This window comes from Melozone crissalis, unplaced genomic scaffold (genome assembly GCF_028551555.1).
Source record: "Melozone crissalis strain CALT ecotype California unplaced genomic scaffold, PUWL_Pcris_2 ptg000042l_1, whole genome shotgun sequence".
Classification (NCBI taxonomy): Eukaryota; Metazoa; Chordata; class Aves; order Passeriformes; family Passerellidae; genus Melozone; species Melozone crissalis.
In genome coordinates this window covers 54,662,738-54,688,038 of record NW_026535820.1, presented here as the reverse complement: position 1 = coordinate 54,688,038, position 25,301 = coordinate 54,662,738, and the positions used below count along the sequence as shown (strand labels likewise).

At 40.8% G+C, this 25,301-nt stretch overlaps 1 protein-coding gene across 1 annotated transcript; it reads right to left on the bottom strand.

Annotated features, from left to right (window-relative positions):
- Positions 1–41: 41 nt before the first annotated feature.
- On the bottom strand, positions 42–19,126 carry BPHL (biphenyl hydrolase like). The gene is made up of 7 exons (XM_054284646.1): positions 18,979–19,126; positions 16,002–16,105; positions 13,818–13,984; positions 9,509–9,662; positions 7,071–7,202; positions 3,339–3,462; positions 42–322 (listed from the first exon to the last, which is right to left on the bottom strand). The coding sequence occupies exons 1-7, from the start codon at positions 19,086–19,088 to the stop codon at positions 235–237; spliced, it is 879 nt and encodes a 292-aa protein (XP_054140621.1). The 5' UTR covers positions 19,089–19,126; the 3' UTR covers positions 42–234.
- Positions 19,127–25,301: the final 6,175 nt, after the last annotated feature.

The following is a 25,301-nucleotide window of genomic DNA, read 5'->3' as shown; positions in this document are numbered from 1 at the left end:
AGCCTGGGTGGCAACAAGTAAGTTTAAAGACATGTCAGAAATCTTGCACTACAGTGGTATGCTCTGATCGCTGAGGCTTACATGTTCTTAAGACATATGCTTTTCATGCAAATATGTTTAATGTTTTTCTTACATGACTCAAACCTACCTATAACTCCATTGCAATGGAAATTCCAACCAAAATTCCTAACCAAGGCAAGGGCTAAGCACCTCTGACTTGCTTTACAGTTCATGTCAGCGTAGGAAATTTTCCACTTCTCTGTTGAAGTCCTTTGCAAAACGCAGGTGTAAATTATGCTTTCCTTCTGGCATCAGAAGCAACCTTAAAAGAGAAAAAAAACCCCGCTGATTATGCATTTCATTCTGTGAGTATAGGTATTTAAAATGCTTGTTGCATTTTCCTTGCCCTTGGTTACCCAGTAAGGAATTGTAGTAACTCTCATTTTAAGTACTGTCCTTATGTGTGTGGTTGGAATGTGAACCACAGCAACAGTTGGAACAGCAAGCATACTACTTGTCCCAGTCTGGGGAGGATAAAATAAGCCTAAACCAAATTTTTGTGCCCTAGACCCAGTTTCTAGAAAACCTTCAGGTGATCTTCAGAGAAGATAAGTTCCAAAATGTATGTAAGATGCATCTTTGAAAGGTATGTGAAGTACCTGAGCACTGTTGCTTCTTTCAGAGAACAGTAATTGTGCCAGGCAGTGAAACATAGAGTTCTTGTCATTACCCAAACTTGGTTAGTATTTGTACTTTGTCTAATCTTTCTGCAAAAAGACAATTGAAATCTAAAACCATTAATCCATTAAAATAAAAAGGTAAGTCTGAACTTCTCTGGCTATGCCAAAAGCTTAGAAGTAGTACCTGTGAATAAGGGTAATTTTTTATAATACAAGTATGAGTTTGACATGCCTAAAATTCTGCTTACTTTTACTTTCTATCTGAGACAAACTTTATATATCAGGGATGAACACTTCTTTATATGGAGGTGGGAAATTCTTTAAATTGTCTTGTTTTGCCACATACCAAGCAGTTCTTATAGAGCTAAAACCATTTTGACTGATATTATGCTGCCTTCACATCCAAGTCCCACTATAGCAAGAGGGATCACCTTCTTTTGGTGGTGCCAAGTGGTGTTTTGTTTTGGGAGAAGTGCAGCAGCATGAGAACATGCCCAGCTTGTCTAGTGAATTTCATGAAGTCTGTTTCTTGTAAGGTAAGCAGCACACAGATGCACAAACTAAAGCACTGTGCATGCAATTTCCTATTGCCATTAATGTTTCTGACTATTGTAATGCTACCAGACTCCAGCCATGATATTCAAATGCAGAATGATGGCACACTCTTTCACCACGAGAGAAACCAGCAATGTATCTGCACTGTAATCAGAAGAAGCTTTTTCTACTTTACTACTACATAAAAGTCAAGGCAAGAAAAACTGATGGTGGAAGCATGTGTTACTGAAAACATTCTGAATATAACATTTTCTTTCTGCTTCACAATGAAAAATTGGCACCTCTAATGCAACCAGGAAAGAATAGGACCATGTGCCCAAGCATTAATTTCTGAGAACACCATTAGTCTGGTTTCTTTTCTGACAAATAAGCATAAAGGGGAGCACTTCAGCACAAAGGCATGGAAAGAATCACTGTTTAACATTTTATTAGATGGCAATTTCTAACAGTGTTTTCTCTTTAACTTGTCTTCCAAAGGGAAGCTATCAGATTCTTGTCTATTTTCTTAGGATGATTTGCCTTAGTCAGCAACTGGAGTATTTTGGAGCTCAGTGAAACCAAGCAGGATGGTAAGTGTTCTGAACAGGGCGTGTAGGAGTGACAAATCAGCAGACATGAAATCAAACACCTGCATGAAACTGTGAGGAAGATTTCTTGTTCTCATCTTTCCTGTAGCAGAATGTATTACTATGATCAGCAGGGCTGACTTGGAGGTATCATTCATTTTTGCACTGAGATGACACCAGCAAAACAGTTCCCTACACTCTGCATTCATAAAAATGCTTTCCTCGACTCCACTACTTCTGTTCTCCATTGCTAATCATCACAGTCTGTTATTAAGTAGTAATAGAATGCTTGCATTTGTGTGCAAATTCATGAAGAAAATTCAGCTGGTAAAATCCCAGCTTTTTATAGGAAGCCTTTCTGGAATTTTCACGTTGTGATGGTTTTTGGCTGGGATAGAGTAAATTTTCTTCACAGTAGCTGTTTTGGGGCTGTTTTAGATTTGTGCTGGAAACAGGGTTGATAACACAGAGATGTTTCTATTATTGCTGAGCAGGGCTTGGACAGCATCAAGGCCTTCTTGTACTGCCCCGCTAGGGAGGAGACTGAGGGTGCACAAAGAGCTGGGAGGGGACAGAGCTGGGACAGCTGACCCCAACTGACCAAAGGAATATTCCATGCCTATGGCATCCTGCTAAGCATACAGAGCTGGGGGAAGAAGGAAGGGGGATGTTTGGAGGGATGACATTTTGTCTTCCCAAGTAACTGCTATGTGTGATGGAGCCTGGCTCTCCTGGGGATGGCTGAACACCAGCCTGCCTGTGGGAGGAGTGAGTTAAGTCCTTGCTTTACTTTGCTGGCATGTGTGGCTTTTGCTTTAGCTATTAATCTGTCTCTATCTCAACAGATGAGTTTTTTTTTTTCCATTTTTACTCATCTGATTCTGTCCCTGATCCCATGAGTGAGGGAGTGAGTAGTACTGAGTTGCCATCTGAGGTTAAACCACAACACACATGAAACAGATTTTTCTTGTTTATATAGTAATGTTTCTGAGCACACTTGCACTTTTTTTTTCCTCATTCTACTTTTCTCAAAAACGTGGAAAATTCATGGGACAGGTGGAAACAGAACTCTGAGGTTGTTCACATTATTAGGGCAGAGCAAACAGAAGTGAACTGTGTTTGTCTCTCTAACTGGGAATCTCTCTCCATTCATAACACCTAAATTCCTTGTTCTGCTGAATGGGACAGAAATGAGGTCTCTTATAGCAAAAGGAATGCAATGGTCATAACAACAACTTTGCTTGCTTTGATAAAGCTTAGGGAGTAGTAGTTTGTGTAGTGGAAAGAGGAAAAAGAACTTGGTTTCGCTCAGAGGGCTTTAGGAAGGAGCTTATTAAAATACTGTACTTTTTATATTGCAAGGAATGTCCAGCTACCCAATTTGCATTGTAATTTGCTAGGGAAGTTTAGAATAGCTCTCTGTGTGGCAGAGAGAACCTGTCCAAATACTTTTTCTTAAACAGTGACTTTGAACTACATTTCTTCAGCCCTTGTTTTTATAAACAAGGATTTATAAAAATTCCATCTTTTAACTTACCGAGAGCCTTTGATGTGCTTATGAATGTATTCTGCATGAGCTTGTGGGACCAAAGGGTCCTTCTCACCATGAATTATAAATGTGGGACATTTAATATCTGGCAGCAACTGCTGGCAGATGCTACCTAGGGAGAAAACAAACGAAGGTCACACTTTGGTTTAGAATTGTATCAAAGATGAAACTGCTTCCATAAAGGGCTCCGAACTCCATTGGGCTCTAGCTATTGCCTCTCCTTGTGGATTGTGTGTGATTAATCTACAGAACTATGTAAGCAGGACTATAATTAACATCTCTTTCTCCAAAATCTTACTTCACTGCAATTTGCTCTATTAATGGATACTAGCACAAAAGGATACAGAGAATTAAGTACTTCTGTTCCACATTTCCCCCAGGCTCCCTTTGACTCTTCAAAGCCGATACATGAATCTCATTCCCAGCTTTGTTCTTCTCAGCCTTAGAGTTTTATGGCCCTCACCTTAACCTACATTTTGATACAGCAGTTGTCAGGTTACAAGATTTGCTACTTCTTTGGAACAAATTAACTTAGGCTGCACTCATACCTGTTGCACCTCCCAGGCCCGTTGCTGTCTGCAATGTTCTAATGGACTGATCCCAGCTGGATGCCAAGCAACTACCTGAGCCCCCCATCACTCCCTCCACAAGTGGACAGGGGGGAGAAAACAGAATAAAAGGTTCCCAAGCTGAGATAAGGACTAGGAGAGAGCACCCACTGAATACCATTGTGGGCAAAACAGACTCAGCTCAGGGATATTAACTGAATTTATTACTAACAAAATCTGAGCAGGATCATGAGAAGTAAAATAAATCTTAGAAGCTTCTTCCTGGGTTCTACCTTCTGGCTCTCTGTGGTGCAGGGAGATGGGGAGTGGGGGTTGAGGTCAGTTCATGACAGGTTGTTCCTGCTGCTGCTCAGGGAGTCCTTCCACTGCTCCAGTGTGGGGTCCCTCCCACAGGAAACAGTTCTCCATGAACTTCTCCAACATGATCCATCCCACAAACAGTGGTTCCCCACAAATTGCTGCAAGGTGAGTCATCTTTCCACAGGGTGCAGTCCTTCAGGCACAGTCTGCTCCAGCCTAAGTTCCCCACCAGGCCACAAGTCCTACCAGGACACCTGCTCCAGTGTGGGCTCCTCTCTCCATGGCTCTGCAGGTCCCAGCAGGAGCCTACTCCAGCATGGATTTCCCACAGGTACACAGCCCTCTCTTGGGCATCCACCTGCTCTGGTGTGGGCTCCTCCAAGAGCTGCAGGTGGATCCTTACATCCCAGTGGATCTCCATGGGCTTCAGGGGCACAGCTGCCTCACCAGGATCTGCACCATGGGCAGCAGGGAAATCTCAGGTCCTGGAGCACCTCCTACCCTTCCTTCTTCACTAACCTTGGTGGCTGCATAGTTTTTCCTCTCACTTATTCTCACCCTGCTCTTCTCTGGCTGCAGTAACTCTTTTTTCCTTCTTAAGTCAGTTTTCCCAGAGCTGTTACTGCCATCACGCCTTGGCCAGTGGTATGTCCATCTTGGAACAGGCTGGCATTGGCCCTGCCAGACACAGAGGAAGCTTCTAGGCACCCTGCAGCCCCCCTGGTACCAAAACCTGGCCATGCAAACTCAGCACAAATGCATAATTTGATATGAATTGTACTAAAGCTATTCAAAAGTTATTTTCCCCACCCATTCATAATTTTGTTTTCTAGTCATTAATCTCATTAGAAGGAATTTTAATGGTTTTACTTGGAGACTTTTCTGAATTTTCTCCCCTTTTTTCCCTCATTTCTTAGTAACCCAGTTTTCAAACTCACTGCCTAACTTCCCACATTCTTGCAAAGCAATCTTTGGGCAAAACATCCTCAATGGGCTTTATTTTCTGTTTTTCTTTGGGATAACTTTGTCTATTTGCAATTGTCACCTTACAGCTGCAAGATTAATGCTCATACATGCACATTTTCCTTACCTCTAAAGTCAGAGGCTCTCACAGTTTTTCCAATTATTTGGTTATTTATGCAGCCTTTGTTTGGAATTCTACTGGTTAAATATTTTCATTTAGAATATTTTACCCATAGTCCTCTAATACCTGCAGAAATGTTGACTATTTTTCAGAACAAGCTCCAAGTAAATTTAGGTTATTTTTCTAGGAACATAGTTGGCAGTCAAACTATTATTTCCTTGTTTTCAGTCCTAAAACTGTATTGTACTAAAACCATTAAATTATATTTACTCTAAAAGCATGGGAACAGCAAGAAGAATCTTGGATGTTGCAACTTTATGCAACTTACTCAGTTTCACAAATTGTTAGCTCTTTCTAAAAGTTCATTTCTTATGGTATTTTATACTAAGAGCTGTCTCATTCAGGGAAAACAGTCTAGTTTTAAAAAAGCTTGAGGTTTTGGCCATCATTGGGTTTGCTGTCCTCCCTTTATCTCTGATGGGTTTTATTAACACCTTTTCTTATATCTGCTGTATCTGTGCCTTTGTTACAGTGTTTTAAGTTTAATTGCAAAGTGGCCGGTCTGTAATCTAAGTTGGAAAACTGGTCTTCCCCAGGAAAAAATCCTGCAGTCTGATAGCTGCTCATCTCTCGAAGCAAACATTAGGCTTCTCCCAATATCTGACCCAGTTTCAGCATCTAGATAATTCAGCTCCTTGTTACATGTTGCTTGGTGGCTTCTTTTTCACAGTCACTTTATCTCAGTGTCTGAGGCATGTGAAGGCAGTGAAGCGATGTCACAGCCACAGATTCACCAGCCTGGGCTTTGCACTTCAGAAAAAAATAGTTTTAAGGAGATTCCAGAAAAGCTAAAATAAAATTGGAATATAATTTGTTACACCACATTACTAGGAAAAGTCCTAGTCCTGTGTTGATCCTATACAAAAATTTATGGAAAAAATATGACATGAAGGAATATTTTCCCTGTAGTACCTGCTGCCTGTTAATGTACATTACCTTCTGTCTTTCATTATCAGTTACAGAAAAATGTGTATATGAGTTACAAACTTCTTTTTTTAAATACATTATGAATTACTGCTTTAGGCAAATTAAAAGCAAATTCACTTTGAATCAAAATAGAACTGCAAATTATTATGCATAGTATCCCTGGCTGAAAAGGTCTATGAAGAGTAACTGCAGAAATCTTCAGGGATAAAAAGCTATATTGTGTAGTTTTGTTTTTGTTTTATTTTTAAACACCTGAGCTGCTTCAATAGTGTTTTTAAAATGTGCTTTTTAAACTTTGAGTTATCAAAATCTGAAGTCCCTTCTTTTTTAACTCACATGCTACAAGGTTTGAAAGAGTTCTTCAGCTCTGTTTCGCAAAAAGTGAAAAGAGCATGCCTTAATTTTGGTACATCTTAACTATGTCACCAAGAGATAATCCTTTGACACAGAGACAGAAGAGGAGAGAAAGATTCTGCCTGAGCAGAATCCTTCCTATTTAGTCTGCACAAAAGCAATGACTTATTAGTGCAGTTTTATGGTGGAACAAGAGGAGAACCTCAGCAGCTGATGTTTTCCAGAAATGTTTTCCTTTGTACCTTTCTGGTTCTGTGAACCATCTACAGAGTAATTGTGTTATTCCTGAGCGTGAGTCAGACCCAGCTTTTAATGCCATATGCAGAGTCCTTCTTTTACTGGCTGCTAGAAGTACTGTTACATTTTTTTTTATCCAGAACTGCCTGCTACTCTACTTGCCTCAGTTCAATATTGTGAAAGCCTTACCATCTGAATTTTCAGCAAAGCGTGATATTCCATCTACCCAAGCCTCACAGGTTTCTGCAAAGTACTTATGGCCATACAGCTCTTCCAGTGGTTTCCTGACCTTTTCACTCCATTTTGAAACATCTCGGATGCCTGCACAAAATAAAGTTGAAATATGTTATGTCCTTTCCAGCAAAAAGGTCCAAACCACACCTAATATGGGGAAGTTCTCAAACCAGACTGCAAATATGTATTTCAGACTTGAAACTATAATGAATATTTCAAATAATTCATAGTATGGAAAGAGTGTAAAAAGACAGTTGTACAACCTCTGCTGTGGTCTTCTCAGTTGTAGAGGAACATCTTGTTATTATTTTCCTTGTCACAAGGAAAGCCAGAAAAAACATAATATTCAAAGGACTCAGTCCTAAAACTTCTGATGCTTCTTTCTGGAGGGCTTTCACAAGAGAAGTTCAAGGCCTACCTTGTGTATAAAAATAGGACTGTTTCATAACAGTGTTCTAGACCTGGAAGTTCTTTTTCATATCCTCAGCCTTTTGCATCAACTCATGGATGGAAGTTCTTCCATGGCTCCTACTAACTCTTAGAGGAAGGAAGCTCTTACTAAGGCATTCCAGCAAGCTGACATCATGGTACATTTGCCATAGTTTTACACAAAAACAAGTGACTCAATAGAGATCTGTGACTCATGGCAGGCTGGCTAAAACTGTACAAATAATCTGACATTTTAGTTATTTATTTATCAGATTTTTCTATTTTTTTTTTCCTCTAAAATTTTTGGTACTGCTCACAAACTAGCTATTCAAAAGGGTTCTTTTCATTAAACTACATTCCAGCTGTACAGCTTTGTAGTGACAAAATCTGAAAAAGTCGGCACAGCAGAGAACAGCACAGTACTGAATCATCAAACTGAAAATATGCCACTAACAAAGGTTTTAATTGGTTTCAAAAGGGAATTAAGGGAAGAAAGGAGTGAGATGTTAATTAACAAAGAGAACCTGTCCAGCCAAATGACAAAGGTAGCAGTGACGGAGAGCATTTTATAACAGCATCTGATTGGAAATGAGTCTGCTCACCCCAGGCTAGGTGCTACTGAACAATGGTTTCCCATATAGAATCTACTGGTTTATCCTTGTGGCTGGCATTAATTTAAAAAGGGAAGGGAGAACCCAATGTTGAAAGGACACGGATACCAAATCAACACCTTTCTTTCCTGCCAAACCCTCCAATGCAGCTGACATGCACTGACGAGCCAGCTGTAGAAGACTTGTGCTGCTACTCTCTGAGCTCTATCAGCCAGGGAGAGATGTTGAAAGCAACAATTTACAAAGGACAATATTTCAGTGGGTGCTCCATGTAAATAGGGCACTTTCTGTTGTTGTTTTCGGGGTTTTTTTTTTAATTTTTCTTTTACATTTTAGTCTGTTGTGTAGGGAGGAGATGTGCATTTCATAGTTATACAACAAAAAATCATAACTATAAAAGCATGTAAAGAAATAAAGCATTTTACAGAGCTAAAAAGCATTTTGCTTTCTGAACTAAAAAATATATTACTACTGCTACTACCAAGTTAGTTTTAGTATAGGTGAGGTAAATACAGATGTGCAATACATACACTTGTAATTTTGCTGAAGCAAGAGAGATTGAACAGCTAGTATAAATCAAACTCCAGTCACTAAAATGAAATTATACTGGGTTACATTTGTTGGGAGCTGACATGGTTAAATCTTTTCATTTCTACGTTCAACAGGAAATATGGCCCCTTTCTGAGTTCACCAGCCATTTCTTCCTAATTTTCATTCTAGAGAGCAGTGATCTCAGATTCTATTTCACATGAGTGGAATAAGGATCAGAAGTCCCCTATTTCTTTACTTTGCAAAGGTTTTCTAATGATAATAATTAACTGTGAAGGAATGCAAATGGTAAAGACACCTTGGGACATTTACTTGAATGATTCATTTGTTTCCTGAACTTAAAAGGTAAGTTATGAACTTATTTTCTTACTGTCTATATTATATAGCCCCTAGAGGCAAAAGCTGTAATGAGCTAGCCCAGTAATTATCTGTGGATCTGGTTTTAAAAAGGTTGTGCAAGATGTGAGATAAGAAATTTGATAGCATTATTTGGAATTTATTTTTAGAAATTTATTACAACAACAAAACTCTGACTTTCTGAAAACTGCTGATAAGCTATTGTAACTTCTGCTTTTCACCAGGCTAAGTTGGTAAGGGCTTGTTAAAAAATCTATTATATTGCCCCTAGAGTAATTGTTAGGGAGTTTCTCATTATAACTTAAATCTATCCCTATACCTCACAATGCAGTGAATTTTGTGTCATGTCTCTTCAGGTTTGCTGTGTCCTCAGCTCTGTCTCCACTTAGCTGTCTCATGACTAAGATCCTTGGGTCAAGTAGAAAGTAAATGAATTCATTTACATACCATTGTAAATTCTCACATCCTCTTGAGTAACGCTGGCATTTGCTCCCCAGACAACCAGCTTGTGGATAAGATTTGGGTACTTTGCAGCAGCAATGAGAGCTGTAATTCCACCATCACTCCACCCCAGCAAGGAGAACTTCTTAAACTTCAGTGCCTTGATTCATACAAGAAAGTTATATGGAAATCATCAGCTGTCTTTACAGCCAAATGTCAAATATTTCTTGAAAATGGACTGTAATGTTTTAAGCACAACACTACGTAGTTGAACTATAGTTAGTTTTTATAATTAGAAAGCATCATTTTCTTGCTATACATAAAAATGCTTTTAAAAAATCAAATTTAGAAAACAAGAAATTACACCTGCCATTTCAATTTTCTATAACCCTTTAATGAAATGGACAGTAGTCCTATTAGATTCTTGCTGGGTTTTTAAAAGCCCTTCAAAAAAAGAAAAGCTGATTTAAAATGGAGAGTATAGACCTTTTCAGAGAGCCTGATGACTTGAAGAATCCGTGTAAAAGCTGGCAAAGACTATCACAGTGTGGATGGTAAGATTAAGCTAAACTTAAGAAAAAGAAAAGTGTAAGATTTGAAAAATGGAAGCCAGTGATCTGGTTTATTGATGCTATCTGAGCTTAAAAAAACCCTGCTTTTTGGTAAAAACCAAAAATGCTTAAAGTATTTTCTAAAGGATTGTATCAAATTTTAGTTGCTTATTCACATTTTCTGAAGTTTGTATGTTTGAAATGTTACTTCACGGCCAGTTGCGATTTGAAACATCAATATCTAAATTCCTCTTTCTTCAAAAGGAAGGCTTAAGGCAAAAAATATGACAACCAAGACCTTAATTCATTCTGACCAGTGACAGGACCCAAGGGAATGGCATGGGAAGAGTTGGGGGAGGTTTAGGTTGGATATCAGGAAAAGGTTTTTCACCCAGAGGGTGGTTGGGCACTGGAACAGCTCCCCAGGGCAGTGATCGCAGCACCAGGCCTGACAGAGTACAAGAAGCATTTGGATAATGCTCTCAGGCACATGGTGTGACTCTTGGAGTGTCCTGCACAGGGCCAGGAGTTGGACTTGTGATCCTGATGGGTCCCTTCCAACTCCAGTTCTGTGATTCTATGATAATGATTTCTACTAGAATTTGAAAACCTTGTTTCCTCATAATCACTATAGGTCATAGGGAGTACTGATAGTCACAGGTGAGAGAATTTTGTGTGGGTTATGTTCAGTGGAGAAAGAGTGGGGAAGGTAAAGGCACTCATCTGAAGGTTGTAGACGGATGATGGTGAACCAATGGTTCAATGGTTAAGCAGTACTTGATGTTTTGCATACAGGAACTGCAGTTTGTGAACTCATTCACAAGAAAATATATTTTGCAGTGTTTTTTGCTTTTGTTCTGCAGAAATTACAACCTTTTAGATGTAATCAAGGAGTGTATTGTACTTTTGGAGGATAAACGAGCAAGTTAGTTGAATGAGTTGCTTTGCTGCTTGGTGATGTCGGAAGTCCAGGCCCGCTTTGTTGTGACAGAAGAAAGCAAAAATCCAGGCAATGAGAGAAACAACTACAGAGGGAGAAAAAGAAGTTTCTACTTTGCTTGTAAACTTAATGCTCAAGTGAGTCACAACTTTACTAATCAACTCAATATTTAGCAGGCTTCTATCCCTATCAGGCTTTTATGGTTTCGGCTTTATCTTCATTATTCTGCTCACTGTAGTTTTCACCAATTTTAGATTTCACTCTGCAAAGCTGTAATTACTAAACAGAAAATAAATGAGGTAGAGGAAAAAAAGGGACATGTAAAGTGAGAGCTCATAGCAAGAAAAGAGAACTTTGAATTTTTGCAGTTGATCAGAAGTTGGCCCTGGTCTGATGAAGAAGTAGTTCAACTTAGTCCAACTTTCACTATGTGCTGCTCCAGGGCTCCTGGTATCTTGGCAGATTTTGGGGGTTGGCAGCAGTGCTTGTAAAGGTTAAATTTTGATGTTGCTACTGTTCCTCTGCTGCCAATAACAAATGATGGAGCTCAAAGCTGGCTGAAGGATGGAATAGCTGATTAAATTTTTGTTCTTCATGCCAGGTTATTTGAGATCTATTTGCCTCCAGTATTTCTCATGTTTACTAGCCTTTATCTTGATGCATTCTTTGGGGTATCTCAGGATGCCTTTCCAGCAGGAGGAATTTAATTTATCCTTTGCAGCCTTCAGAAAAACAATGTGATGTAACAGATGTGCTGAATAAGGTGTGCACTTTTGCTTGCTTTAATTTCTAACTATCTACAGTACAGGTCGCTAATGTAACATGGGCAATAACCTGAAAAAATAACTGATTGCACAGCAGAGTTTTATGGGTGATTTTGTGCTGCCTTTACTCAGTGAATGAAGAAAAATCTCTTTGGAAGTCACCTCCTCCATCCAGGCCTCTGTGAAATGCAATCCAATGAGCACATACAGCAGTGAGCTGCAATACAACATCACTCTGCACTGCCTGTATGTTTTCACTGCACTACAGGGAGTGTAGCAGAAGCAAAAGTTGCAGTTGATCTACAAAAACGTACAAAAGCTCAGGGCCATCCTTTTGCTAGGAATGTGGCTCTGAAGAGTAAGAACTTCTTAAATATCAACACTAATTATTTCCCTAATGATTGTTTTAATGCTATTGACTTTGCTACCACTAGACATTGGGGCGGAGGACAGCAAAGTAGGCTCAGGTGCATTATGCTCCTTTTATTTCAAGTAAACTCCTTCACAGAACACAGAGATACAGAACGGTGTCTTCTGCATAAAGGTCCTAAATACTCTGCAGAATTTCAGCTTTTGTTATTTCACAGAAATCTTGCATCACTCACAGTTCCAGCAGAGACACCAGAATCTGAAGGAGACTAGAGAAAAGGTTCTGAAAGCTCACCCATATGGATGTGTTTTTTGGCTGATTGTAGGCTGGATGATGTATATAAACCATTATATTCTTGAAATCATAGTTGGAATGATTCCTTGGGATTTGTGCTATCCTTTGTAATATCCTAAAATAGCAGCTAGTCTCCCACGCTTGGAAACACTTTAGTAAGTTGTTATTATATGCTTATATTGAGAAACATCTTCAAAAAAACAGGATGCTATGCCTCATTTGCTTTGGCAGCTCTAGAGACTGGTAGGCTGCTGTTCTGTTTGGCTGGAAGCTACATGGTTACATTCCCTTTGGGGAAAGTCTGTTTAATATTATGCATTTATTAGTATTTGATCAGAGACAAGAAAGGGGGACAACCATTTAGACTGCAAGTTTGTCACCTATTCATGGCAGCATCTTTATTTTCTTTGCTAGTGTAGCAGAAGAAATTGAAGATTTACAGTACAGAGAGATAGCTTTTATGGTTAGAGGGCAAATCTGTGTCTTAATCCCGATTCTGCTGTCAGACTTACTTTGTTTCACTATGCAGAATCCACCTGGAAGGCCACATTTCCAGTTTCAGATGGGTTTTCAGAAAGGTTATTGTTTATTATAGAAATACAGTTGGACTGACTGTCAGAATCTTGCCTCATATTTTTGAATTTTTAATGCTTCGCCAATTTTCTTAACATGAGCAAAGAGACTGTATATCCTAATTTAAAAATGCCAGAATATTAGCTAAAGCTAAACCAGAAAATAGTGTCAGCAGTTATAGGACAGAATAAAAGAGAAACACAGATTTGAATAAAAAATCTGAAGGATTTTTCAAGAAGGATAAATAATAACAGCTTTAGGTCATATTATTTATAACCACAATAGCTGTATTAATTAGTAAGATTTGGTATGGTCACAGGAAGCCTTTGATTTCCCACAAAAATTACTTCAGTAATATGCTGTAAAATGCAAAGCATCAAGTTAATTTTTAGAATCAAATGTTGCTTATAATGGGCTGCTCAAGGCAAAATGCCAAGATTCTATTTGATAGAAAATTTTCTAAGAGCCCTTCAGTATGGTAATCCCTTCAACTAAATTACTTTGCATAGATTTTGTTTCCTATACACACATTTAACTAAACTTATATGGTTCTTGGCTGCAAACCTCTTAGGGCAAGGTCTTGGAATAAAGTCATATTGCTCTATATTAATTCCTACTGCTGAACCTCTATGCATCTTGCAGAATAGGTGGAAGAAGAAAATATTTCCTGGAATAGGGTGTTTATGCTCACTTTTAAGCCTTCATTTGTATAGTCTTTTCATAATTTGCTGTCTGCTGGAAACAACATTCCTCCTTCTCAAAATTTAAGGAAAACAACTTAAAAAAAAAAAAAGAAATAATAAAAATCTCACAATAGATTTACCTGCATAAGATCCACAGCATCTTTTGCATCCCTCTCAAAGAAATCTGGAGGAAAGTCTCGAGATGGAGGAATGGACTTTCCATAACCCCGAGGATCCCAAGCAACAACTGTGAAAAGTTGCTTATTCATAGACTTAAGCTGCGGTCCAAAATCAGTTTGACCACTCCCTGAAACATTATAATTTTTCAATTTTATTAACCACCATACTGCAAACATAGTATACATTCTCTAAAGGGAAACTGGGGAAATCTTGTAACTTTATTCCAAATAAGAGATTACCCAACAAGTGTACTCTTTAATTGTCAGTATTCATTGCCACTCTTAGACAGGAAGTGCCAAAACTAAAATCTTTAGAAGCATCTGCAGTACTTTCAGAGCAAACCCTTTCTGGTAGGTATGAAAGGTTATCAAGAACAGCAGTCTCATGTATGATAAAATACAGTATCTGAAACTAAGGTACCTGAGTAGGGATTTATATTAGACAGATTTAAATATGGGCATTTAATGGCCCATCCATATTACCTGGGCAATACAGATGAAACTGAGAGAGCAGGAATATTTTGCTATAAATTTGTAAGTGAAAAGCACTGTGCCAGACAGTTATTATTTGATAAAGCATCTCTATTGGTGCTTAAAGCTGACCTTTAAATACTTTGTTGCCTGAGGAGACTGTGGTGACACAGAAGCATAAAATTATATAATTTTATTTTTCTAGTATGTAAAAATAAGCCAAATACAGCCTTTTTTCTGATGCAGAACCATTTCTTTTATTAATTACTCTTATTAATTAAAGACCTTCAAAGGTTTTAAACATGAAGGACTCCTGTCTATTGCACTAAGCTATCTATGAATGAAGGTAACCTAGCATGAAGGTAAGACTGCAGTCTGTGTTGTTTGTATTGTGGTCATGTGGTAATAGTATCAAATGCTATTTGATTAAAACTTGTTCAAATTTAATGTGCTGAAATATGAAATACATCTCTTGCTATATTAAAAAGGCCATTTAAAGGCATTTTAAAAGGTTTTTTTTTTCTGTTCACTTGGACAAATCAGTCCTCAGATACCCTTAGCAGGTCTAAGTTATAAAAAAGGCTTTATACAGCCTGCTATGATGATAGCAATGTATGCATAATAATGATAAATAATCATAAATAATAATAATATTGCTCACAACTGAAGAAATACATTATTTCTGTTTGAAGAGCTTGTATTGGCAATAGTATTGCTAGTTTAAAAAGCTGTTGAAAATTAATAGATTGAAATATATTTTTCATATTTTGAAATACTTGAAGGATGACTAGTATTAATTTTTTTCCACTCTCCCCTTCAGAATTCTTTGAAAGAAAGAACCACTCCACGAAGACTTGAAAACATTGCTGCCAAGAAGAACAAACGTTTCCTGCTCTTCAGTTCTTGACATTTTATCATCTTATCCAGCAATTCAATTAATCATTTGCCCAACTCTGAGCACAGTAACAGTCCTACTGACAGCCTGCCATGAACTGTTGGTAAGTCTGATGGATCCTTTAAAACTGCAAGAACCCAGAAAAAATAGGCTGTGTTAATTTTAAAAGGTTGATATCAAAACCAGTGTTTTCAATGGACAGACACCACTTAGCTAGCAGAACCTGCTGTGCAACTCAAAAAACCATGAGAATGTTAATGATGTTGCCCTGAATAAACAAAATGTGAAAATACATCTTTAAGCAAAAAATTAATTTTAACAGTGAATTTTTCACAATAAACTGTAAGGGTTACATTATGTCTATAAGTTCAGCTGAGATCCATCCAGCTTCCAAAGAGGAATGCATAATTCACTCTGTGTAACAAATATAGCTGACCTGATTTTTTTCTCCCCCTTCTGTTATTTTCCACCTTGTGTAGCTATTTGCCACCAGTCCTGGACACCACCTTTGCACAGTTAAATCCAAAAGTGCAAGTGACCACTAGGTAAGTCAAGACATTGTATAAAAGGTGACTGGGTAAGATAAATGAAACCTTTTAAAAACTGTTAACTGATGGCAACAACTCTGCATTTCCCCTTCTAAGTGTAGCAATTTTTTTTTAATGGCAATGCTCCATAATCAGGTGTTGAAAACATTACAAAATATTTTTGTGCATTCTTGCTGGAGACCAAATGGATAAAGGAGTGGTTGCTCTACAAAGAAGATAAAATCTCCAAACCTAGCATTCCTGGAAGCAGAAGAACTGCATGGCTTCCTTCTCCTGTTTGCTGATAATGCAGGTGGACTCCATTCACTTGGATTTTGGCAGATGTTATTGAAGTACTAGGGATAGGGAAAGAGAAGAGAAATAGGAAAACATTCAGAGAGTTAATTTTTATTACTCCCTAGTCACTCCAGGAATACAGAATAATTACTTTTCTTAGATATTAATGACAGCACTATAAGATTTTAATGGGCTGCTTGCCTTGGGTGTATAGAAGATTTAAAAAAGCTTCTCAGGAGCAGAGAATTATTCAGTTGTGACCACTATGATATATATTCACACCTAGGCTAAAGGCTTAATATACTTAATATACCTAGGTATATTCTTACCTAGGCTAAAGGCTTGGGGTACAACCAGGGGCTAAAGGCTTGATGGTACAACCAGGAATATACAAAGGCAGCTTTACATGGCTACAGAAACATTGAAATAAATACATTAGAGGGGAGAAACCTCATTCTGTCACAGCATAACTTTCAACATGGCTCATGTTCACCTTGCTATTACTAAACCGAGCCTCTTCATCTGCCAGAGAAACCACAATCTATTGCTGCTGTTCCTCATGAAAACCACTTTGCACTGAGATAAGAGCAGAGAAGAAGAATGTGATAATAATATTTCTGTCAGTGTAATCTCACCAGGATATAACACTTAATTGGAAAATACCACATGAGCAATAAATCCACACACAAAAAAAGCACCACAGAAACCAACTGCACAGGCTATGTCTCAGCCCCAACACTTAAACCCCTACACTAATCTTGAGTACAAAGCAGGACATATGTGTAAATGCAAAAAAGTGACCCAAGAAACCATGCCCAGATACAAGCCCCTAGTGAGAAGCAGAAGTAGCACAGATTCGAAGTATCTTCTTAACAGTACAAACTATTACATCTGTTTTCCCAGGCAAATTTGTGCCCTAATGGTTGCAAAACATCTTTTCAACAGCCTAATTCATTTTATTTAAAGCTAATATGATAAAAATCTTGCAATTTGGTTACCTATTGAGTAGCCATAATTTTACCTAGATTAAATATTGATGTCCCATGAGTTCAATCACTGTGAATTTCATGTGCATAGAGACATGTTGTTTTCCAGTCTTAGATACAATAACAATCTCTATTCCTTGATAAGCACTGGGCAATTCGTTAACAATTTAATTTTAATATATAAAGTCTGAACTACTTAGAGTATGTATAGAGTTGAAAGTGGTGGATTACAGGTAAAAACAATCCAAATAATTTAGACCCTTTTTAGAAGAAAAATGAACAATAGCTTGCAAACTCATGTTCCCGATACATAGGTGGCAGTTAAACCACAGAACCTCTTCAACACAAAGCCAATTTTGATTTTACATAAAACTTGGGTCTATGTAACCCATCATGCCACATGCCTCAATAAAAGCTGTGACTGTGCAGAATAGTATCAGCTCCTTATGTGCAGATCCAATTTGACAGCTGGAGTACAAATGCAGATCTGTGGCAAGAGTACAGCATGAAGAAATTCATTGTGTAATTATGACTTTGTGAGTTTTGCTGAATTGCTATGCTAATGGGATCCAAATGATAGTTTGCTTGTAATGCTAAACTTCCTTATGGTCCATTTGATGTGGTTTATACACCTCATAATTCAAATTCTGCATGTAGCACTCATATGGCTGCCTTAGCCCCTTTTTGAATACTGACTTTCACTTTTTTATTTATTTTTTTTTTATTTTTCATATGCCATCTTTTAGTTTGTAATTAATTTTAACAGGTATTTTATTATAGTTCTTGCCACAGTATATCAGCACATTGTTCTTATAAAATTTTAATAATTATGTGTTGGGCTTTTTTGCTTATGATTAATAATTGCCAAGCCACTTTCAGTTCCTAACAAAACAGAAATAATCAACATCTTGTTACCTTCTTAAAAACAGGTTAGCAACATACAGTTTAATAGACAGTTATATATTTTGCTTTCCTGATTCCAATTTTTTTTCACATAGTTCTACGTTTTTAGGATTAATTATTAACATCGGGGCCTTGAGAATTTTGCTGAGTCTGTGATGCTTTTCCGTTCTTGGATTATGCCTCGGTGTGAAGTCCACTGAAATGCAGGAGGGTATTTTCAATACTTTTTGGACTAACAACAAATTACTTGGGTTTTTTATGCACTGAGAAATTGTATTGGAACTGGCAACACCTAAGGTGTTAGTCCTCCCAATACGAAATTTCTGTGAGTTTGAAATCACTTCATCAGCTTGCTTGTCAGCAGGATGACTTCACTTTTGTTAAGTTTTTGCAAAGAATGTTTTTTTTTTTGGTTGACAGAATTGGAAACTCTGGTAAAACAAAACAAAAAACCCACCGTGATATTTCGAATCAGTAACGTTAAGGTGTATAACTCCTTGAGGAGCACTGGATACATACTGCCTTTGTTTACCAAGGCAGCACAGATGCAGAGTGGGCAGATCTTGTGCTTCACCTCGTACTCTGCAGGAGCGCAGCTTAATCTGGGAACTACCCCTGTTCCAGCTGTGCTGGAATGTGACCTGCTATTTATCTGTGCAAGGGAAACAGGCAGCACTGTGTCAGTTTTTCTCTGCGGAACAAGCGGCATGATCTAGATTAGATCCATGTGCTCTCTTGGCGACCTCCAGGGAGCCCCTTACCAGCAGCAGGTGGCCGAGGGCAGGCGGTCAGGGCACGTCCTGCCCTGCGGGGCCCTGGTACGGATCCTTAGGGATCCTGCAGGGAAAGCAGGAACAGGCTCCTCAGGACACGGCCCGAGTCCCCGCTTTGTCACCTTGTCACCCTCCCGATCCGCTGCGCCACCCCCTCTGCTAACACGCTTCGTCCATCCCGCCGCCTGGCTGACAAACAGCCCCTTCCCCAAGCCGCGGGAAGCGAGGAGGGAGCTGGGGAAAGGGAGAAGAGGCGGCTGTGGATTTTACCCGTAGCAGGCGGCCGGTCCCCGGGCCGTGAGCGGCGCTGCCCGGGCGGGCGGCTGCAACTGCAGCAGCGCCAGAGCCCGGAGGGCCCGGCCCGCGCTCCGGCAAAACATTGCACCCAGTGAGGCCGGCCTGGCGGGGAGGGAAGGAGAAGGCGGGCCGGCCCGCCTCCCGTCCCGTGTCCCGCCTCCCTTCCCCTCCCCGCCGGGCGGGAGACGAGGCCACCACCGGAGCGTGCGCAGGGAGCGGGGCGGTGCGCTGTCCGCGTTCTGATTGGTGACTGCTGCTGTCACTCAGGGCAGGACGAGAAGGGTTTGGCTTCTGTGCTGTGGCCCCGCCCCCCCGTGGCGCTGATTGGCCACCCGGCGGGAGCTGCGGGGCCGTAGCGGGTCTGTTGGTCCCTCCCGCCGGGTCGTTCCCCGGTTCCTGATCCCGCCTTGGAGCGAGGGAAGGGATAGTACTGCCCCCGCTTGAGAGCACGAAGCGAGGCTTGAGGGGTTTGCTCTCTCCAGCCGCCTCCAAGAGTAGAGCAGCGCCCAGCGCCGTGCAGGTGCTTGGCTGCACCGTCGGGGAGCGGCGCGCTGTGAGCGCCTCCCTCCTCTTCAAGAGACGGAGACGCGGCAGCGGCCGGGGTGCCTGCGGGGAGCAGAGATCCCAGCCCCGGGAGATAACGGGGGCTGAAGCCATGCACTGCCCCTCCAGCACTGCCCGTGATGCGGAAGCTCCTTGGACTGTAAGAACCCAGAGGACACGGAGTCGTCTGTGGCTCCAGGTGTGCCGGGGAACGGCTCCCTGGGTGCTGGGACACTGCGGGCAGCTCTGGATAGTGCAGCCTCCCTGACGGCCGTGCCTTCAGCGTCTCAGAGTCCAGACATTCTCAGTCCTGGGCAGGAATCATTAACCCTGCCTCACCAATGTTATTTGTAGGGCCTGCTTGTGGTGAATAGGCTTTGCCCTGGCAAGTGCCCGTACTGAGCAGGGCTGGGCACTTCTGGAGCAGCCTGGCTGCTTTCGTTTAACGCAGCACTTGGCCTGGCTTTCCTCTGCACATTCTCACAATTTGCACATAAAACACCAAGGAGACCAACTCATTTCCTTGGTGTCCAGCTATGTTCTTTGGTGTCTGTTTTCCAAGCATGGAGGAGAATGGATGAGTCTGAGTCACAGCCAGCCAGGGTGATGATGGAGAAGATAGTGAGGAAAATAGCAGAAAGCTGCAGAGCTGATACAAAGCTTGGAACAGACCTAAAGATCTCCTGCCTTACACCTGGATGAGAGGAGTTTCCTCAGGACAGGTCAGTGTCACGTATTCCAGCCCAGCAGAAGCTCAGTGACTGCCCTGAGAGTGAATAGTTATCAGCTTTCCCACCCCATTGCCATATGTGTGCATGGAACTAAAAAGTCTTAGAGACGAATGACAGTCATAACAAATCCCAGTGCATAAAGAGATTAACTCAACTGTGTAAGCATACTGGTTCAGTTTATCCCCTGAGCAGATCAAACCACTTAAGATTAAGGTCTTTAGTATGGATAATTACAAGATATCCTACATCAGGACAAGCTGCCTTCGCTCTTGCCTGGTGACATTTACAAGCCCCTGCAGTTTCCTCGGTTCTTAGGCTACTTTCAGAGGCTCGTCTTTGTTCTGAGTCTCACTGTCTAAGTTTCTTTCTGGTGGAAAATGACTGGAGGAAATGGCTGACTATTCTGTAGGACAAAGAAGTAGCTTGGTCTACTGCTGTAAAAATGTAAATTTTTTTCTGAATTTTGCATTTTCTTTGAATCAAAAGGACCTCGTACCTCGTGTGTCACTATGAGCTTTCAGAGGGAAAGGTCTCCAACTTGTATGCAATTTCATGCTGGTTAAAATGCCTTCCAATCTATTCTTCCTCCATATCCACTACTTACTAAAGCTGAAGTAAACATAAATTCTCAGAATGTTTGCTGAAGGATGAGGTAGAAAGGGTTTGTCATACAGTATAAGGGTGGGGGAAGAGGTAAGTGGAAAGGTAAATCCAAATGCCCTTCCTAGATGAGAGAAAAGGGAGATGGGGAGATGTATGTACCGCCTAGACCTGGGAAAGTTTCAGGTGGGTTAACTCTATTGTCAGAGTGACAGGAATTGGGAGGTGCCTCTGAAGAAAGGGCTGTCACAGTGGAGCTGTTGCACTGTGTGTCACCTCCAGCTGCAGTCACAGCTCTGGAGCATTGGAGGCCTGTAAAGTGGACATTCCTCTTCCAAGTGCCTGCACCATGCAACCCCTTCCACAGGCAGTGTCCTGTCTGAAGAGAGAAAAATAGTGTGGCAGTTGGGCAGAAATGGCATTGGCAAAAGAGCCTTGTCTGTGTGTATGTTGAAGGACTGGCTTTGTGACAGGAGCAGCTCAAGGTGAGTTGCTGTCTGGGCCTGAGGGAAACGGCCCCAGGTAGAGCTGTGAAAGCAGGACACTGCCAAGGCTGAATGCAGGTGGTGGATGATCTGAGGACAAACAGCGTAAACTCACAGATTCAAACTGTATTCAACCTACTCAGTTCACCAGAACATCCAGTCTTGTCAATAAAGCAGATTTGCACATAATGATGGGCACCTGGGAGAATACAGTATTTCAGTTTAACTATTTCCTCAAATATGTTTTCATAAATTACTGGCTGAAAGGAGAGGAAAAGTTTTAAGCAACCCAGACACACACTGCTCAAAGCTTTTTGCATTTTGGCTTGCTTTTACACTCATGAGAGTTGAGACATGGAGCACTAGTTTTCCTGACTACTCCCATAAAATATTTTTTTTGTCCAATTACTTCGGTTGGTTCAGGCTGGAAACTACCCGTTTCTGAGAGAAGGGAAGGGAAGGGAAGGGAAGGGAAGGGAAGGGAAGGGAAGGGAAGGGAAGAGAAGAGAAGAGGTGATGTTTAGAAGAGGTAGCAGGTGCTCTGCAGGTGATGTGTTCCTGAGGACAGATTTCCCTTTTAACCACCCTGTCATTTTTTGACCCTCTTGGTGTTGCACCATCTCCTCACTGTGGACACCTACTACTGGCAGGGTTCCCCTCATATCCAGGTAATGCTCTGCAGGACATTACTGCTGCACAGTGGCACTTTGTCACCTCTGATGAACCATCACAGTCCCTGCAGCCAGGCTGCACTGTTGGTGCTGCATAGATTTTTTCCTTATAGACCTGAACACCAGGGGAAGAGTTTTTCACTACTTCTCGTAAGGGGCAAAACTGCACAACAGTGAGAATTTCAGTATGCCTATTAAATTACAAGGAGGAGTCTTCTGACTCATGATTGGATAGAAACTATGTGTCTACTATTTTTGAATTTCTGCAGGTTGTAGAAAATCTAGAAAAGACCTAGTCAGTTATTGGCATAGTGGGTCCCTTGAGATCTGCTGGATCATCAGGCAGTAAGACTAATTCCAGTTTTCAAGAGGCATTATTTTCACCCACCCAGTGATTCTTCTATCAGGAGCTGCAATCCCATACAAGACACTGGAATCATCAGCATTAGCAGGGATTTAACTCTGGAGTTTTCAAGAAGGAGCTCATTTGTCAGGGCCTTGGGGCACTAATTGGCTTTAATGGCCACAATCAGCCTCAGCTGGGGCCTCCCCCACACCCTGGCTCATGGAGCCTAATTTCAGCTCAGCACAGTGCCGTCAGTTCCTGCTCTAGCTGTGGCTACAGCCGTCTCTGTGACTTGGGGTCTCCTGTGATCCAGGTACTGTTGTAGACTTTGGTTCCTGAGTCTGTGAACACACTGACTGATTATTTTTGCTTAATTTATTTTAGCTGCTTCTATGAGGGGAAATGTCTTGCTACTTCAGGACTGTTTTGTTGCTTGGGCTCTTGTGCCTCTTGGATGTTGATTGTTATGTTTTCATCTTAGGAGAAAAATCTTGTTGCTTCAGCTCCACAAAGAGGTACGATTTGGGTAGTGGAGAATTGCCAAATTCAGAACAAAGATGTGAAAATACTGATATTTCTGTGATTTGGTATTGACCTTCCAAACAAGAAAGACTGAATATGACATGACTTTTGAAGCTGTTTCGTGTGGGGAGTGGCAGTATGTGGTTTTGTAGCAGGAGGCCTGCTTAGTTAGAATATTAACCAAGCACAAAGGAAAGGATGCTTTGTCATAAGCAGAACAGATAACAGAAAAGATCCCGGATACCTTGGCTCAAAGAACATTTCAGACTGATGAAGAAACTAAAACACAATATGTAATGATTTTCTTTGCTTGCCTGCAGTTTTCTTATTCTAGCAAAGGCTAGTATCTGTCAGCTGAAGCAGTGTCTGCATATCTTTTGTATGCTCATGAATAACTGCATTATAAATCTGACACACCTGCACTTGGGCACTTCAGTGGGAGGTGGCTTCATAATTTCAAAGTTGAATATAATCTCAATCTTGTAAATCCAAGCATAATCTTGGTATAATTTCTGACCATATTTAGGACATTCTAGACACAGAGACTTGAAATTACTCCAGATACTCAGCTATGAAGGAAGAAACAGCTTGTCCCTTGGAGAAGGCAAGAGTAACATTTAGAAGATAGTTCTTTATTGGTTTATGGAAGGGGTTGTGCGAATCTATTTTGATGAACTTGGTGACCAAGATATCCTTTCTAGGGCTGCATTTAGGTTTCTCAGCTAAAGAGAAAGCGGTGTGTGTGGGATGCACAGGAGTTGCAACCCATCGTTCAAAATCCAGCAGTATTACTGGTTTATGAAGGAAATTAGTGTGGGTTTTTGTTTCAAGCACCTCTTATCTCTCAAGTGTCTCTCTGAGCTCTATAGGCTACAGTGCTTATTATCAGATCACATCTTAGTTCTGGCAGAAGTTAGTATCTGTACCAAAAAGACGAGGAAACTCTGCTAAAGAGAAAGGAAGTGACCTACTTTAGAGTTGTAGAGGAGGGGGAAACCCAGCATAAGTCAGAACTGTGGTCTGCTGCGTTTCACTCATAGGCAATACTTCCTCCAGCACAAAGGTCACTTCTAGTCTCTGCAGCCTGTTCTGACCCTGCCTCCCCCCTTCCCTTTTCCCCAGGGGCTGTGTTAAGGGGCTGCACTTTCACTAGCTGCTCGTGTGTGTTGAGGAACAACTGAGCATCGTCACTTGACTCCTATTGCTAATTGGTATGCTAGAAGGGAAACCTAGCATGCTGCAAGGAGCACTTTCTGTAGCCTGTAGAGACTGCAATGAGGAAAGGGTAGGAAAAAATGCTTGGAGGACACTAGGATGCTGTAAAGAAAACTCTCCCAAGTGCTACATGGCTGTAATGTGTCCCTGCTTGTACTGGATGATCCTTCCTACTTTGTTTCCCTGTAGCTCCTTCTCACTGTGTACATGGCTGAGTTTGCCTAAGCCTCTGAAACATCTCAATTTCCTATGTGCCTCCATGCTGAAAGATGGTTTTCATTTGTTATTGAGCAGTGCTGAAAAATCCATCAGAGAAAAGTGGCATAGTTTACTTAAAGCTGTTTGATTAGTCAGAGGTTAAGTGCTGAGTGTTGCCTCTCCTTGGAAACTGGCCTCTGAGGAAGAGGAGCTGTATGTAGCCAGCTCAGCTCAGAGGTCACGTATCAAATACTTGCAACAGTATCTGAGTTTTTAATGCAGCATTATTAATTGGTATTATTTAGCAACTATTTTGGAAGGAGTAAAAATTCCTCATATTTCTTAGCAGCTTCTATGCTGTTAGTGGTGGCACAGTAACAAAATTAAACAAATTAATTGCTCTGAATTACATGGACTCAGTCCTCTCTGCATTTAAGAGTTTCAGCACAGATGGGGTGCTGTGTGATGAGGGTAGCTACTGGGCAGACATTATACTAGAGTTGTATTTGATCTAAAGTCTCCAAGCACTTACTCTCCTAAGATGGGAAAACATAACGTCCTCGTGCATAACTGGATGAGTTCACCTCCTTCTCTTCAAGGAGAGACCACGAGGAGGGCTGCTGCTGCAACCCACAGCCTTTTCCTCCCTGTCTTGCACCTCACCAGTTTTAAGAAAAATCTCTTTAAGGCTGCTGCTTTACTGCTGCCTCTGCCCTTGAGGCTGATAGCTTGCCAGTTTGATGTGAAATTACTCTTCTGTCCTTTTTCACCTTTGTTTTGCCATGAAAGGTATCAGATCTATCCCATAATACATCACTCTTTTTTCATCCTTGTCCCCAATATTTTCCTGCACTTTTTATCTCTCATGAAAGGTTGCTTTTCAAAACTCAGCTCCATCCTTAATTTTTTTCCTTGGTTTTTTTTTGAGCAGTGGGAGAGGCGTAGAGGGTGGTGAATGAAATGCGTAATCCAGTAAGCTAGTATT

Excerpts from the sequence above, each read along its gene's own strand:
- BPHL (XM_054284646.1), bottom strand. The coding sequence starts at position 19,088 with ATGTTTTGCCGGAGCGCGGGCCGGGCCCTCCGGGCTCTGGCGCTGCTG. Across the intron at positions 13,985-16,001 it reads TCTGCTTCCAGGAATGCTAG|GGAGTGGTCAAACTGATTTT; the intron begins GTTTGGAGATTT and ends ATAATGTTTCAG. Across the intron at positions 9,663-13,817 it reads ATGCTGTGGATCTTATGCAG|GCACTGAAGTTTAAGAAGTT; the intron begins GTAAATCTATTG and ends GTATGAATCAAG.